We start from the raw sequence: 15,382 nt of genomic DNA, 5'->3' as shown, positions 1-15,382 counted from the left end.
TCAGGTGATACTTTGAAAACCAAGGGAAAAGAGCCTAACTCCTTTACGGGATTAGTCTAGACCGGTTGCTTGCCGCTTAAGACGAAGCATCTAAGATGGTTTGGCCAGGGAGGTTGCCGTGTTACTCAGTTAAGTTTGCCTTCAGTAACCTCCGAGTTAAGTCCGCAAGACAAAATTCAAATACCGGCAGATTTCTGCAATTAAGTTGTTTTAAGTTGGGCCTTACTCAACCTGCCGGGTATGCATGGCTTAGGAGAGTCATTAGACATATGCAATGGTTAGATCCTTATCAGTTTGCAGTTTCCCATTAATGATTGACACTTACACCCTAAGCCAGTCTCAGAGATCTTGAAGCCTCGATATCTTTTCAGAAAAAGTTGACTTACCTTTGCCTATTTCCCCCTTACTCTAAAGTAGTGTTAGCTCTTTTTTTGAACTGGTGGGGGCTCTGAAAAGAGCCTTTGGGTTTGAAAACGCTTCCGGAAACTAAGACGCTTGTCAGTTCACTTGCCCTTGGCCTTGTGGTGGCTCTCGGTCTTCTTGGGCAGCAGCACGGCCTGGATGTTGGGCAGCACGCCGCCCTGCGCGATGGTGACGCGGCCCAGCAGCTTGTTGAGCTCCTCGTCGTTGCGGATGGCCAGCTGCAGGTGGCGCGGGATGATGCGCGTCTTCTTGTTGTCGCGCGCCGCGTTGCCCGCCAGCTCCAGGATCTCGGCCGTCAGGTACTCGAGCACGGCCGCCAGGTACACGGGCGCGCCGGCCCCGACACGCTCGGCGTAGTTGCCCTTGCGGAGCAGGCGGTGCACGCGGCCGACAGGAAACTGCAGGCCAGCACGAGAGGAGCGGGACTTAGCCTTGGCCCGAGCTTTGCCTCCTTGCTTGCCACGTCCAGACATTGCAGGCACAGAAAAGAAAAGCAAAAACAAGAAAACAAATGGCTTGCCAAGGCCGACTTAGCAGTGATGGAAGTAGGAACACCGCTGCTTTTATAGGCATTTCCTGGGGAGTAAGTCCGGTTGTCTGATTGGATGGTAACAAGACTCCGTCAAGTAGCCAATAGAAAAGCTTTATTTCCATACCTCATTTGCATAGTTCTGCCCATGGATGACAGCCTCGCTGCCTGTCTTCCAATGAACTAAGACTCTGTCTGCATCCCTCATTAGCATAAAAGCCCTATAAGTAGCGCAGATTCGCTTCCTACTTTCACTTCACTTCGGCCCTTCTGAGGTTTCAAAATGCCTGAACCAGCCAAGTCGGCGCCGGCCCCGAAGAAGGGCTCCAAGAAGGCGGTGACCAAGGCGCAGAAGAAGGACGGCAAGAAGCGCAAGCGCAGCCGCAAGGAGAGCTACTCGGTGTACGTGTACAAGGTGCTGAAGCAGGTGCACCCCGACACCGGCATCTCGTCCAAGGCCATGGGCATCATGAACTCGTTCGTCAACGACATCTTCGAGCGCATCGCGGGCGAGGCGTCCCGCCTGGCGCACTACAACAAGCGCTCGACCATCACGTCCAGGGAGATCCAGACGGCCGTGCGCCTGCTGCTGCCCGGGGAGCTGGCCAAGCACGCCGTGTCCGAGGGCACCAAGGCCGTCACCAAGTACACCAGCTCCAAGTAAACTTGACAAGTAAGCGTCCTGTCCTCCAACCCCAAAGGCTCTTTTCAGAGCCACCCACATTTCCACTAAGAGAGCTGTAATCCAGCACAGAGTTGTGCATGAGGGGCTTGGGACAAAGTATTCTACCTTAACTAGAAAATCATTACCAGAGAAGGAATTACTAGTCTCTCTTAAGGGTGTTAAGACAATACGAAGCGAAAGTTAATAGGATTCTTATTATTCCATGCTCTCGGGGGCCATCTTCGTGAAAACCCATGCTGTTCTGAGTCTCCCATTCTCAAATTCTGCCATAATTGATCTAATTCATTTGAGCACAGAGATCTTCTGATCTTAAAAAGGTGGCTTATGTTAAACAGTGAGGATCGACCCATGGCTTTATTAGACCTCTGCTCAAAGTTGCTGGATAACTTGGTTGTTTCCAAGGGCGGCTGAACTAAAGGTAGGTAAGTACTAGTGGCGGAGATCGGAGGTGAATGGGTAGGAAAGACGCTTTTGAGCTTGGCATACTCAAAATCTCCCATTAGAGAACGTTAGCAAATAGTGCAGCCTAGGAAGTTACAGTTTAATCTCTTTACTCATGAGCTTTGCTCTAGGCAAAGATTTTTAGGTGAAAGAAGCACTCTTCTCCATTTGTCTTCTCCAGGTTCTGGAACACATTTCAGTACTTTGCGGTGAAATTTGCCTTTTTCCATTAAAAAACATGGGAAAACAGGGAATAGATTCTGTTACAAAAGAGCACAGACTTGTACAATTTTAGATGAAACATGATGTAGACTACCAAGTTACTTAACATAAGGGCCTCATGATCTTATACCTGCAGTTTTAATTAATACTTGGGAAGAATATTAAAGGCCTGCCTGGCTTTAGACAGGCTTGCATTGGAGCACAGCTCTGGTTGCCTAACTTGGAAGCGTTTTGACATAGTTAAGGTCGAAGTGCAAAAACGGCAGTTCCAGATGTTAGTCACACTAGCTCCTCAGCCAAACTAAGGCTTCCAGAATCCTTCAACAACTGAAATTGGATTTTTTTTTTTCTATGTGTCTAGTGAATCTGCTCAAGGACTGATGGTCCAATTCAGACTGCCAACTACAGGCTACCCCAAAAATGTGCAGGTTCACTGTTACCCAGGTGATTACAAGGTCTTTGGTTTGTTTTTGTTTTTATTTTTGTTTTCCTTCTTCCCTTTGTCTCATATAAATTCTGATTTGCCTGTGTTGGATGGAGTAATCCTGTAGCTTGTTCCCCTTTCTATACAAGTGAAGGGCGGGCTAATCATTAACAACTTGATAATTTATTTCTAAAGTTTTACCAAGACATTGTTTACTTAAGTCCTGCCAAGGAATCAATAGAAATGTGCGACCTGGAGAAGTTTCTTGTCCAACCCTGGGCAGTTTGAGTTTTATGCTTATCTGCCTTCTGCTACTGCGTGCTGAAATGTGTTCCTGCCTAAATTTGTTTCTTATTTTGGCTCTTATTCTGAGTGCACTCTGTCGATCGGTTACACATTAGTGGTTTTAGGTCAGATCATGAATTGATTATTGGTGGCAGAGGACAGGCAGTCTGAACTCTAGGGCACTTGTTAATCTTTTCTGTGCTGTTTGTGTTTGTCTGGGGATTCTGATATTCTCTGACATTTGAGAACATATAAACTGGAAGTTGGTATTTTTCTTTCTGTCCTTTAATGTGATCCATTGGGTTTGGTGTTTTGTGTTTGCATGCTGTGGATTCCTGAAATTAAAGATGAGTCCCTTTCCTCCTTTCAAAGTGGTCTTTTCTTTTGTTTACACATTATGTATCCAAATAGTTGTCAGCATCTGCAAAAACAGGATTCCTGCCTCAAAGATAATACAAGTAAAAAAGGGCAAACTGTAATAACTTTGACTTTGAGTGGTTAGGCTTTACAGGAGACTAATGACAAGAAAGAAAACCAGTTAACCAAATTTCCAGCTTGCAGAAGCCTGTCCCTTGCTCTGCAGAAGCCTCCAAAGTGAATGATCCAATAATTCCAAGGAATTGTCCCTTCCGGCTGTGTAAGTAAGAGTAGAAAGAAGAGAGAAGAAACATGTTGTTATAAATCAGATTACTGAGTCAGACAAAAAGAGAAGGCTTCCAGTACTCTTACAAAACAGACATTAATAGTTACTAAATCTTAATGTGTTTGTTGTAAGAGCAAGGGCTCTGGAAAGTAAGAAGAATTTCCTACAAAACTTAGAAGGGTATCAGAGAATTTACTTATATTCTCAACAAGGGTGTTTGCTTAGAGATCTCTGTTCTTAATTACATTTGTTTCTTTTTTTTTTTTTTTCCTTTTAAAGATTTTTATTTATTTATTTGAGAGAGAGAGCGTGAAAGAGAGAACATGAGCAGGAGGGAGGGCAGAGAGAGAAGCAGACGCCCCGCTGAGCAAGAGGCACAAGAAGCACCACGTAGAACTCGATCCCAGGATCCTGGGATTATGACCCAATCTGAAGGCAGACGCTTAACCAACTGAGCTACCTGGGAGCCCAGTTACATTTTGTCTTAATTCTCCTCCCCCTCCTCCTCCTCCTCCTCCTTCTTCTTTTTCCCTCTTAACTGATCAACAAATCTGTGGCCCTGGTTTTGTTGTAGGAAAGATGTTATGGTTCGAAGCTGACAGCCAAGAGATAATTCTTAAAACATCTTTGGTGCAAAAAGGGGATTTTATGAAAGCACAGGGACAGGACCCGGGGACAGGACCCGTGGGCAGAAAGAGCAGCAATGGGGTCATGAGGAGTAGCTCATTATATACTTTCAAGTTGGGAGGGGGTTGGGAGTAGCGTAAGTCTCTAAGGAATTTTGGAAGCAAGTTTTCCAGGACCTCAAAGGGGCTCGCTATTGCTAGGAAAAGGTCATTTATTAGGGTCTAATAGGACCTGAGTCAGGAGACCCTTCAGAATTTTATCAGTGGGCCATAAGCTTGGGGGATGATTGCCAACATGTACCTTGGGGGTAGATATAAAGGAGGTTTCCAAAAGAATTTTCACATGTTAACATAAGCTTACAGGGTCCTGGGTGTCCAGCTGGGATAGCCTTTTGCCCTTAGCAAAATGTCAACATTGAGGCAGCTGAGTCCCTAGAGGAATGTCACTGTCTGCTTCAAGGACCTGTCAATGGGCTATAGAAAGTAAAGCAATTTAATAATTTTTCTTCTGCTTTTGTTTCCCACATCAGTTTTACCTCCTTTAGATTTTATTACGGTTTCACAATTAGCTCCTCTAACTTGCACAATGATTGAGAATATTTTGTTTTATGAATACAAACAATTTTGAGCAAGTTGTCCACTCTACCTCATCAGGAAATTAATAACTTATGAGGCAAACTTAAATTTTAAATGGCTTATATAAAGACTAAAAAACACAACTTAAAGCAAAAGAAACTAGGAGCTAGAGAGTATCAAGCTAAGTGATATAGGTGAGTCAGGGAAAGACAATTATCATAGATTTCACCCATAGGTGGAATTTAAGAAACAAAACAAAGAATCATAGGTGAAAAACAGAGAGGAAAGCCTCTTAACTCTAGAGAACAAACAGATGGTTACCAGAGGGGAGGTGGGCAGGGGACTGGGTTAAATAGGTGATGGGGATTAAGGAAGGCATGGGCTGTGAAGAGCACTGGGTGATACAGGGAAGTGTATTACATACCTGAAACTAATATAACACGCATGCTAATTAACCGGAATTTAAATAAAAACTAAAAGAAAAGAAAGAGAACCTCAAATCAAAATAAAACTTCACTTGATGCTTTAAATGTGTTTCCTCTTTAAATTGTAACTCAGAGAAAACAGGAAAGTTTAACTGTGAATTTAATTAGTGGCTTTAGTTAATAGGTTATAGGCTTAGAAACAAAAGAGAATGTCTCTATTATTTTTGAACAACTTAAATTTTTTAGTTCATGATATGTAGGGTGTTTTTTTTTTTTTTAAGATTTTGTTTATTTATTGGACAGACAAAGACCACAAGTAGGCAGAGAGGCAGGTAGAGAAAGAGAGAGGGAAGCAGGCTCCTTGCCGAGCAGAGAGCTCGATGCGGGGCTCGATGCGCGGCTCGATCCCAGGACACTGAGATCATGACCTGAGCCAAAGGCAGAGGCTTAACCCACTGGGCCTCCCAGGTGTCCCATATGTAGTTTTTTTTTTTTTTTTTAAGGTTTTTAAAATTTATTTCAAATAGAGAGAGATCACAAGTAAGCAGAGCAGCAAGCAGAGAGGGGGAAGCAGGGTCCCCACTGAGCAGAGAGCCTGATGCAGAGCTCTATCTCAGGACCCTGAGGTCATGACCTAAGCTGTAGGCAGAGGCTTAACTCACTGAGCCACCCAGGTGCCCCAGATCGTATCATTTTTAAAACAGCTGATGTTTATAACATTGCATCCAATCACAAAAACTCAGTGCGTCAGCTTAAATGGTGAATTCATAATCTATAGATAAACCTGAGAATTTTGATGACTATTCAATTGAGTACATTAATACCCAATCTTCAGATACCTAGACAATTTCTAAATCAGAGGGTGAAAAATATGCATCCCTAAAAAAATTTGACCTATGCAAGGCTCATATTTTTACACAGTTTAGAATGATGCTAGATAAACAAGTTAGAGAACATGTAGATGTCTTAGGAGAACAGAATTAGATAGGTTTGGTTTTGCCACTTTAAATCTGTGGAAGCAAATGTAATGAGTGCGCTTGGCCTAGAGGCCCTGGGCAGACTGGTATTGCTCCCAGTTTCCTCAGGCCAGTGAGGGAACAAATCGCCTGCTTCTTTTAAGGGCTGTTGTTAACACATACAGTTCTGATCCTGTTAATTATTATAACTTCAGAGAAACACAGATATGCATACAAGACAGTGGCTATGTTTAGTCTGTTCATTTATTAGGAAGTTGTTACAGTTTGTTAATGTAGTAAATTCAGTTTAATATGTGTTATCTTCTTGATGCTGATTAGTTAAATATTCTTTACAAGGAAAGTCATAGGCTTTGAATATATCGTTCTACGAATTTATCATTTTGTTTATCTGTGGTTGGTTTGTGTATATCTAAACATAAGCACAGAATGGCTTACTGGGATTGGTTAGAAAACAAAAACACTCTTAGGAAGAGAAAAATTCAGGATTCACATGGAACTTTTGATATATTTTTGTGCCTTGCCAAGCTTGAAATCATTCCTTCTTCTTCATTTTTTTTTTTTAAGATTTTATTTTTATTTTTTTGACAGAGAAAGAGATCACAAGTAGGCAGTGAGGCAGACAGAGAGAGGGGGGGAAGCAGGCTCCCTGCTGAGCAGAAAGCCCAATGCGGGGCTCGATTCCAGGACCCCAGCACCCCAGTACCCCAGGACCCCGGGATCATGACCTGAGCTGAAGACAGGGGCTTTAATCCACTGAGCTACCCAGGCGCCCCTTGAAATCATTTCTAACAAGTGCTTGACCTCACCTCAAATAATTTGCTGTGATCTCTTTATGATGTTTTACATTTCACTCTAAAATATGACTGCAACCATTTTCTTGTTTTTATATAGCTATGATTTATGTTTACATATTAAAATAATAACCAGCTTTCTCTGACATATTTTTTTTATCATATCCTAGATTCAGGTCTAAGTACAAAATAGTGAAACCGTTAAGATATCTTTTACACCAAAAAATATTCCTGGGCCTTCCTTGATAGCCATGGCGAGCCAACAATTTATTCCCACAATCTAAGGAAAGGAGGAATGATTAAATTTATCAGGTGTATTTCATATTTTTCAAATATTGATTGTCAAATCACGGTACAGTCTGCTTTTTATGTAATTCTTAAATTTTCCAATCTAAATCCAGCTTTCCAACTTCCTTCTGATAAGAGTAAATCCCATAACTTTAAAAAAATTAAATTCAATTAATTAACATATAATGTATTATTCGTTTCAGAGGGAGAGGTCAGTGATTCATCAGTCTTATATAACACCCGGTACTCAACCCATCACGTGCCCTCCCTAATGTCCATCACCCAGTAACCCCCCCACATACAGCCCCTTCCCCTCCAGCAACCCTCAGTTTGTTTCCTGTAATTAAGAGTCTCTTGTGGCTTATCTCCCTCTCTGGTTTCGTCTTGTTTCATTTTTTTCCTCTCCTCCCCTTTGATCCTCTGTTTTGTTTCTTAAATTCCACATATGAGTGAAATCATATGATAATTGTCTTTCTCTGATTGACTTATGTCGCTCAGCATAAAACTCTCTAGTTCCATCCACCATGTTGCAAATTAAATCCCATAACTTTTTAACAACTCTTCTCACACTAAGCTTGTTTTAGCCAGTTTGTCTGACGTTCCTCCCTAATTAAAACCTTGCCATATTATTTGGTAATTAATTGTCCCTGAAGAATAATCCAAGTAGATTTTACCGTTATGTTTTCACTTTATTCTCTGTAACCAATAACTCAGTCTACAGGTCAGATCTGAGAATGGCACTTCGCTCACAGCTCAAGAGTTGACATATTTACTTAAAATAGATATATCTGGCGGTTGTCCATTTGCTTTCACTTGTATGAAAACAAACGGGATTTCTAACTTGTGCAGATGGCTTAGTCAATATTGGGGCAGAAGCTGGGGATGGGTAAGTACTCAGGAAAAGCAACCAAAGTAAAATTGAGTAGTTAAAATTAAACCTAATGCTAAAGAAAATACCAAAATTGCAATGCAAAAAAGAGCCTTTCAAGGATTCCTCACCATTAGCACTATACCAATTGTCTAGTCTGATTTCTAAAAATAAAATCAAGTATAGCCAGCCCTTCGATAAAAATTGACTACCACAAATCTCTCATACCGCTTCTGTGGCTCAGCCATCTCCAGACTTTATAATCATGTAAATAAAAATAACTCCAGTGATTAACACCAACCAGTTCAAATTTTACAAATACGTTGATGAGCCCAAAGACTGGACAAGTGATTGACCCTTGTGTTATCTGTAATTAGTGTGAATTTCAAAACTATAAAGCTGAGGCAGGGCTTCAAACCATACCTCAAGAACCACGTGAACAAATCAATTTCATGCTATTGTTAAAACAGGGTTTTTTTTTCCCCCACCTGGTAATACCTTTACTACTTGTAAATGATAAAACTGAGATCATAGGTAAAATATTTTCAAAAATCTGTACAAAAGTATTCTTATTGGACAGATCATGTCAGTCTGTATCATCTGCTACCTGTTAAGAGGATAATACAAGACACTTTAAAATTTGCCCAAAATAACTTAAATTTACAGTGCCCGTATTTTACTCCTTATCCTAATAATCATGATAATGTGTCCCTACCCAAAGATTCTCATAACTTCTCATCATTTGAAATTGTACCAAAAGATCCATGGGACTTGGTTTTTGACATGTTTTGCTTTAGGGACTTCTGATATTGTCAGATATTATCAATAACTGTTCCCCACACTAGCATAATTGAACAAATGGAAGCTACATTTGTGGGAAGATGTCACCAGACACACTTCTGTAAATTATATGATTAAAGACTTCAAGAAGTGTCAGCTATAGGATGTGAGGGTGATCGAATTGCGACATCTGTCACTTGCACTGATCCCCAGGGTTGATCTGGCTGATCTGGCTGGTTGGCGGGTGTCCCCTTCCTCCCTCACTGTTCCATGTGCGTCCCTCCTGGAAGCTGTGTGCTCCATGAAGGAGAATGATTCGTGGATAGAGGAGGACCGTTCTCTGGTCAAGGGTATAGGAGTAGTTGTGCTCCCTCTTGGAACCTCCAAACAAGCTCTCAAGGTCCATTTGTAGGAGAACGTAGAGTAGTCAATCTTCCAAGACTCCAGACACATCCAAATGAGGCCCTGTATGTGGCAGTCTAAAAAAGAAAAGAAAAGTCAACTTCGTAGCAATGATGGAAAGGCCATTTCCAGTCCTTTCAAATAAAAATATTGCTTTTACATTCCAGGACAGATGGATATTTGCTTCTCACTGCAAACACATTTTTAGAATCTCACCACTTGGATACACATTCTCTTTGGAAATACAATCTTGAGACTCATTGAAAGTTCTCCAGAAATCTGGAAGTAGGAATCTTTCTCCTAAGGTTCTATGGATCAAGATGAGAACTAGAGTAGAATATCATTCCTTCTTTTTCCTTCTGTGTTGCTGTTTTGTCTTTTTCTCCATTATCAGTCTTTCCAATGATTAGATTTTGGATTTCGTCTTCTCCAGTATTAAATGAAATGAAATGAAATGAAATGAAGTGAAATGAAATAAAATGAAGTGAAATGAAATAAAATAAATTCTTCAGAGCCTAGACCTCTACACCTTGACTAAAATTTCCTAAACAAGAAGGGTTGCTGCATGGTTTATTTCTGACCATGGCTCAAATTACAATTGAAACAATAATTAGGAAAAATGATACTTGTTTAACTAAAATACATCAAAATGATCTTTGAGAACTATTCTTCTACATAAGACATGTCAAATAAGTACTTGGAGACTATATGGACTTCAGATTCTTCTTATTATATTTGTGATTGCCCTCACAAGTTTTTTGACCCATGTGGGGGAGTTGAGAAAGTCCAATGACGGAAGGGGTGAAGATATGGCCAACATAGGACGGACATGCTGACTGAGGGTTGGAAGAATGTATTATGCAGAGACAGCCTGTCACATGCTCCCAGAGTTTAGGAACTGGAGAGTTTCTAAAGAATCACTAATTATTTTCTTTAAAGGGCTTGTTAGTCTACATTAGAACAGATTGTCTATACTAAAAATAATGCACAAACATGACATCTTGTTCTTATTCTGTGGGCTTTTTCTCCCCTCTGTTAGATAATCACCTTTTTTGAACTTTGTTGGATTAAATTTTCCTATTGCTTGGCACACCTGTACATAAGAAAACAGTGTGCTAATAATTAGCTAAATGTCTTTGAGTTACTGTTTAACAGACCCACCACTCTGAGCCTGTAAGGTGGTCGTAATTACTCACCCATGAAAATGGGGCGAGGATTAAATGAAACCACGAATACAAAATACTTGTCCCAGAAACAGTATCATGCCAGTGAGATGACTCCCTGAGGAAAAAATTGTGGTCTCTAGAGATGGAACCTCCAAGTTTGACCCACATTTCCTCTCTGTGTGATTCAGTGTTCTCATTTGTGTCTTGAGGATGATGGTAATAACACGTACCTTCTAGATGTTGGTGAAGATCGGAGATCTTTGATGCATAGAAAGCACTTTGTAGAGTGACATGTACGTGGTACCTTCTCAGGGTCTGCTGATATTTGCCAAGTTTCATTTATAACCTTCCTTTGACCCTTAGCCCCTAGAGCAGCTGATGATTGAAGATCTTGGTTAAGAACCAGTTTTCCTTAAGTCATGGGAATTTCACAAGTGATTTGATATAAAAAGAATGCTGACTGGGGCGCCTGGGTGGCTCAGTTGGTTAAGCAACGGATGCTTCATTTTGGCTCAGGCTGTGATCTCATGAGTCACGGGATCCAGCCCCGCTCTAAAGTTCAGAGACAGAGTTTGGCCCAGTCAGTTCTAGACATAAATATGCCTGAGTGAATTGGGCATTTTCCCCCCTACAGTCTAAAATATACATGGTGTACAACAAAATTGAGAAGGAGGTAAAGACTTCCCATGTACCATCATCCCCACACAAGCAGAGCCTCCCACATTAGCAACACCACTCACTAGAATGGTACTTCTGTTTCCCCAAGGATGAACCTACAATGACCCATCCCATCGCAATCATGCAAAGACCATAGTTTGCCATTTGCCATTTCACTCTTGGTGTCGTACATTCTCTGGGTTTGGACACATGTATAATGACAGCTACCCATCGTTATAATAGCACACTGTTTTTTTCATGTCCTAAAATGATCAGAAATTTTAATCAACTGGAAATGAGGGGAGGGGGTGATGGGACCTCTGTCTTACTAGCGTGTGAACTAGGATGTCATGGCTGGTCTGGAATGGGGTTGAAGGAGCTACTTATCTTGCCTTCAGGATTCTCCAAATCCATGAAACACACTTTGGCAGGTGCTGTCCTTACCCAGTGTCTGGAACATCCTTTTCCCCCCGTTTTTTTATGATCTGGATCACAGCAGATTTGCACACATCCTGCCTTCTGGTTCCCCGCCCCACGCATATGCTGGACCTCCATCTTTTGATTCTTTCCCTCTCCTTCCTGCCTTGAAAATTTCTCCTCATCATCCTATAGACATCCTCCTGCCCCTCGCCTCCCCTCGGACCAGCCCTCCCAATCGTTCAGTGTACGTCTTGCTCTGTTTGCAATTAATTCTTACTACTTGCCTAGCTGTCATGTCCAATAGGCTCTGGGCTCTGGGTTGATCCCCAGGGGCTGTGACTGGGCCTGGCACATAGTCAGTACGCATAAATGATTGAATGAGTCAATTCATTCAATAATTGTTTTGAATGCCTGCTATGTGCCAAGTTCACGCATGCTTATACCATTGAACAAAGTCACGATCCCTTCCTTCAGGGAACTAGGACTCTAGGAGGTGAGACTGGAAAACATAATGAATAATGAAAACGAATAATGAAAATATCTGGTCTGCGGGAAGGCAAGTGTCATGGGAAAAAAAGCCCAAAGCAAAAGAACCAGGGTTAAAGTGGTGAGGACGACGAGGAAGGACCGCGATGATGAGCCCGGGAATGAAATTCTGAGCAGGCGGCCCCAGTGTGAGCCGAGCCGGCGTGTGGGGCGGGAGCTCTGACAGTTGCTAATCATTGTCTAGGAGACCGGATCTAGGATCAAGGCGCTACTGTGAAGGGCAGTGTTGAGTCTGTTTCACTAGACAAGCCTCAAGTCAAAGCAAGGTCTGTGATACTTTCTCTTTTATGGAGCAGATCCCCAAAACTTAATGGTGAGCCAAGACAGAAGGTCCTCAATCTGTTACAAAATGTCATATGATGCGCCGCCACAAGGGGATGGGACGTAGCTCCATGTCTTTCAGGGACGACTCCTTCCAGCTTGTGCCTCGCAGACTCTCGGGTCTTAGAGATACTCTGCTGGAGCCTCCACATCCGACCAGCGGACAGAGGAGCTGATGGAGGCAGAGCAAGGAAGCTCTCGTGAGCCTCTAGATCCGCTTCCCTTTCCCTGCCCTCTCCTCCACCCCCGACCCACTTCCTCTGTCCCTTCTGTCCCTTCAAGCCCCACAGTGGCTTTTCACCAGCCAATGACAATGTCCGGCACAGAAAGGATGGGGACAGAGTCTTGGGGTGGCATAGGAACGGGAAGTCTTCCTTTTCTGCTCGCCCTGAAGGACTATTCCCTGGCTCTGTTGCTCCAGCTTCAGCAACTGTCCCCTTGAAAAGGGACAACTCACTGCCATCTTGGACCTTTCATCTCGGCTGGAGAAGACAGATCACAAATGGTAGTTATCATATATAATTATATAGGATGCAAGAAAGGAAGAAACACTCTGGGGAGTCACCTAGTACAGCAGTGAAAGGCAGGTCAGGGGCGGCAGTAAGTGTAAGATTTATATTTTCATGAATTAAAACACTATCACAATAGTTGCTAACACTGGGGTGGCAGGAACTGTGTGCCAGGAACATTCTAAATGTGTACTCTATTGACTCAGTGAATTCCCCAACGATAATGTATTAGCCGGAAAGTGGAGAGGGCCTAAGCCCTTGAAGATGAGCCTGGTATGAAGGAACGAGGGGAAACCAACAGCTTCTGCAAATGCGGAATATCTGTCCCAGTATCTGTTGCTCATTCTCTGCTACCCTCATCAGTGTCTTCATTCGAGCGTGAGCTTGTGAGGTCATGTGTGAGCGTGAGCCCCCAAAGGGAGAGCCGTAGTTTCCTCTAGCATAGGCTTTAAATTGGGGGCCTTTTCCACGGGGACTAAGACAACCCGTGGCATGCGTCGTTGTTAAGAGCACTACATCTGAAGCGACAGTAAGTCTGCTAAACTCCCTATGCGAACATCAGGGGTCACATCTTGAGTCGTCGTTTGTGGGGGAGACTGCCCCTCGCCAGCTAAAGGGAGAGGACTGTTTCCTCCAGCCCGCACCCCCACAACCAGCAGGCTCTGCTTTGAACCTACCTGAATATGATGGCGATTGCACTTCTAGAAGTACAAACAAAGCAGGATGCACAAATCTTTGTCTTTGGGAAGCGAAATGATCACTGGGGTGTTAGCTGTTTCAAGCATGGGTTATAATCATAGGTCCTGAGATTAGCCAGGCATGCAAACACTTGCCACAGGAACCCGTATCTCCCTGCCCAAGGAACACTTCAGTCCAGACATATCAAAGAGAATTCCCTAATAAGCAAACTCTGTACCTTTTCCTGCATGGGATGTGGACACCTGCAGGGGATAAAATCAGGTTTGCCTTTGCTTGCTTGACAAGAGGAGGAGGAAAAGTGCATTTCAGAACACCCCAGAAGTAGACTAAGCCTTTATTTGTGTACATTTCCATCAGATATGTTTCATCTGACTTATTTAAAAGCTCATGGGGGATGACCTCATCTGTTAGCTGCCCAAAGGGATGAGCAGCTGGGAGAAGGGTGGCTTCTGGGCACAGTTTCAGCTGTTCCATGTGGGAATAACAGGCTTGAACTCTAACTGTGGTTATATAAGGAACTTCCTCGCCCCTCACAGGCAGTTCGAGCTGTGGCCCACCCCAAGCACCTCACCTTAGACAGTGTCCATGACCTTTGTCACTGTGTCTCCTTTGTGAAAAGCTCTAACCTGACGTCCTACTTGCCCTTCAAGACTTAGCTCAGGGGCGTCTGGATTGCTCAGTCGATTAAGTGTCTGCCTTCAACTCATGTCATGATCCCAGGGTCTTGGATTTGAGTTCCTGAGTGGGGCTTCCTGCCCAATGGGGACTCTGTTTGTCCTTCTCTCTCCCTCTCTCCCTGCTCTGTGCACACACACACACTCTCTCTCTCTGTCTCTCAAGTAAATAAATAAAATCTTAAAAAAAAAAAAAAAAAAAAACTTAACTCAAATGTAAAGGACACTGGCTGGACCATATTCATCCTTTGTTTAAGAGTTTACATAGACTCCAGTGCTAGAGGGTGTGAACTTCCTACAGAGATTCACCATCTCACTGTGTCACTGGAGAAACTCAACCTTCATTTTCTCATCTACACAGCAGAGAGAAGGACCAGAGGTATCTCATAAGGTTGCCGCAAGATCAAGTGTGTTGGTATCTATAAAGTGCTTAGAACACCGCCGGGAGCAGAACAAGCTCCCAGTGAAATTAACCATCCTCATTATTGCTGTTGTTCTCAGAGTTCAAGTACAATATCAGGGATCTGATGAATTATAGAAATGAATTGATCAATCTCTCTCTTTTCACAGGAGGAGCAGATGGGTTTTAGACATCTTTACCACCACCGGCCACTGCTAGACACCATTCCATCTCACACGTAAAACAACAAGTGATGCTATAAGAATATTAATGCAAAGATTTTTAACAATCACAGAAGGATCTGTAAGAACCTGGCTAAAATATTATTTTCTGAGTATAAAAATATTAAATGCTTATTGTAGAATTTTGTAAAAAGAAAAATATATAAAGAATTAAAATAACTCTTAGTATCTCCTTTTAATATGTATATGACAGATACGTATAGATGAATGTAGATACATAGGACACACATATAATGCATATATGAAGCATGTTTAGGTGTCATGCCATAGATCTACATATACAGTTTTCTAGGTGATATGCATAGAAACAGTATTTAGTGGCTGTATCATTACTTAGATAAACAGTCCTCTGCTATTAGCTAT

At 42.5% G+C, this 15,382-nt stretch overlaps 2 protein-coding genes across 2 annotated transcripts; one reads left to right on the top strand and one right to left on the bottom strand.

Annotated features, from left to right (window-relative positions):
- Positions 1–457: 457 nt before the first annotated feature.
- LOC131833019 (histone H2A type 1-C) lies at positions 458–955 on the bottom strand. Its single transcript, XM_059176265.1, has one exon. The coding sequence runs from the start codon at positions 894–896 to the stop codon at positions 504–506; it is 393 nt and encodes a 130-aa protein (XP_059032248.1). The 5' UTR covers positions 897–955; the 3' UTR covers positions 458–503.
- A 252-nt stretch (positions 956–1,207) lies between these two features.
- Positions 1,208–15,179, top strand: LOC131833025 (histone H2B type 1-C/E/F/G/I). The gene is made up of 2 exons (XM_059176271.1): positions 1,208–1,625; positions 14,948–15,179. The coding sequence occupies exon 1, from the start codon at positions 1,236–1,238 to the stop codon at positions 1,614–1,616; it is 381 nt and encodes a 126-aa protein (XP_059032254.1). The 5' UTR covers positions 1,208–1,235; the 3' UTR covers positions 1,617–1,625; positions 14,948–15,179.
- The last annotated feature ends 203 nt before the right edge of the window (positions 15,180–15,382 follow it).

The sequence above is a fragment of the Mustela lutreola genome, chromosome 6 (assembly GCF_030435805.1).
Source record: "Mustela lutreola isolate mMusLut2 chromosome 6, mMusLut2.pri, whole genome shotgun sequence".
Lineage (NCBI taxonomy): Eukaryota > Metazoa > Chordata > Mammalia > Carnivora > Mustelidae > Mustela > Mustela lutreola.
The sequence above is the reverse complement of the archived record's forward strand: the minus strand, read 5'-3'. Positions and strand labels throughout refer to the sequence as shown.

Bases quoted from the DNA above. Each gene is read 5' to 3' on its own strand.
- LOC131833025 (XM_059176271.1), top strand. From the start codon at position 1,236: ATGCCTGAACCAGCCAAGTCGGCGCCGGCCCCGAAGAAGGGCTCCAAG.
- LOC131833019 (XM_059176265.1), bottom strand. From the start codon at position 896: ATGTCTGGACGTGGCAAGCAAGGAGGCAAAGCTCGGGCCAAGGCTAAG.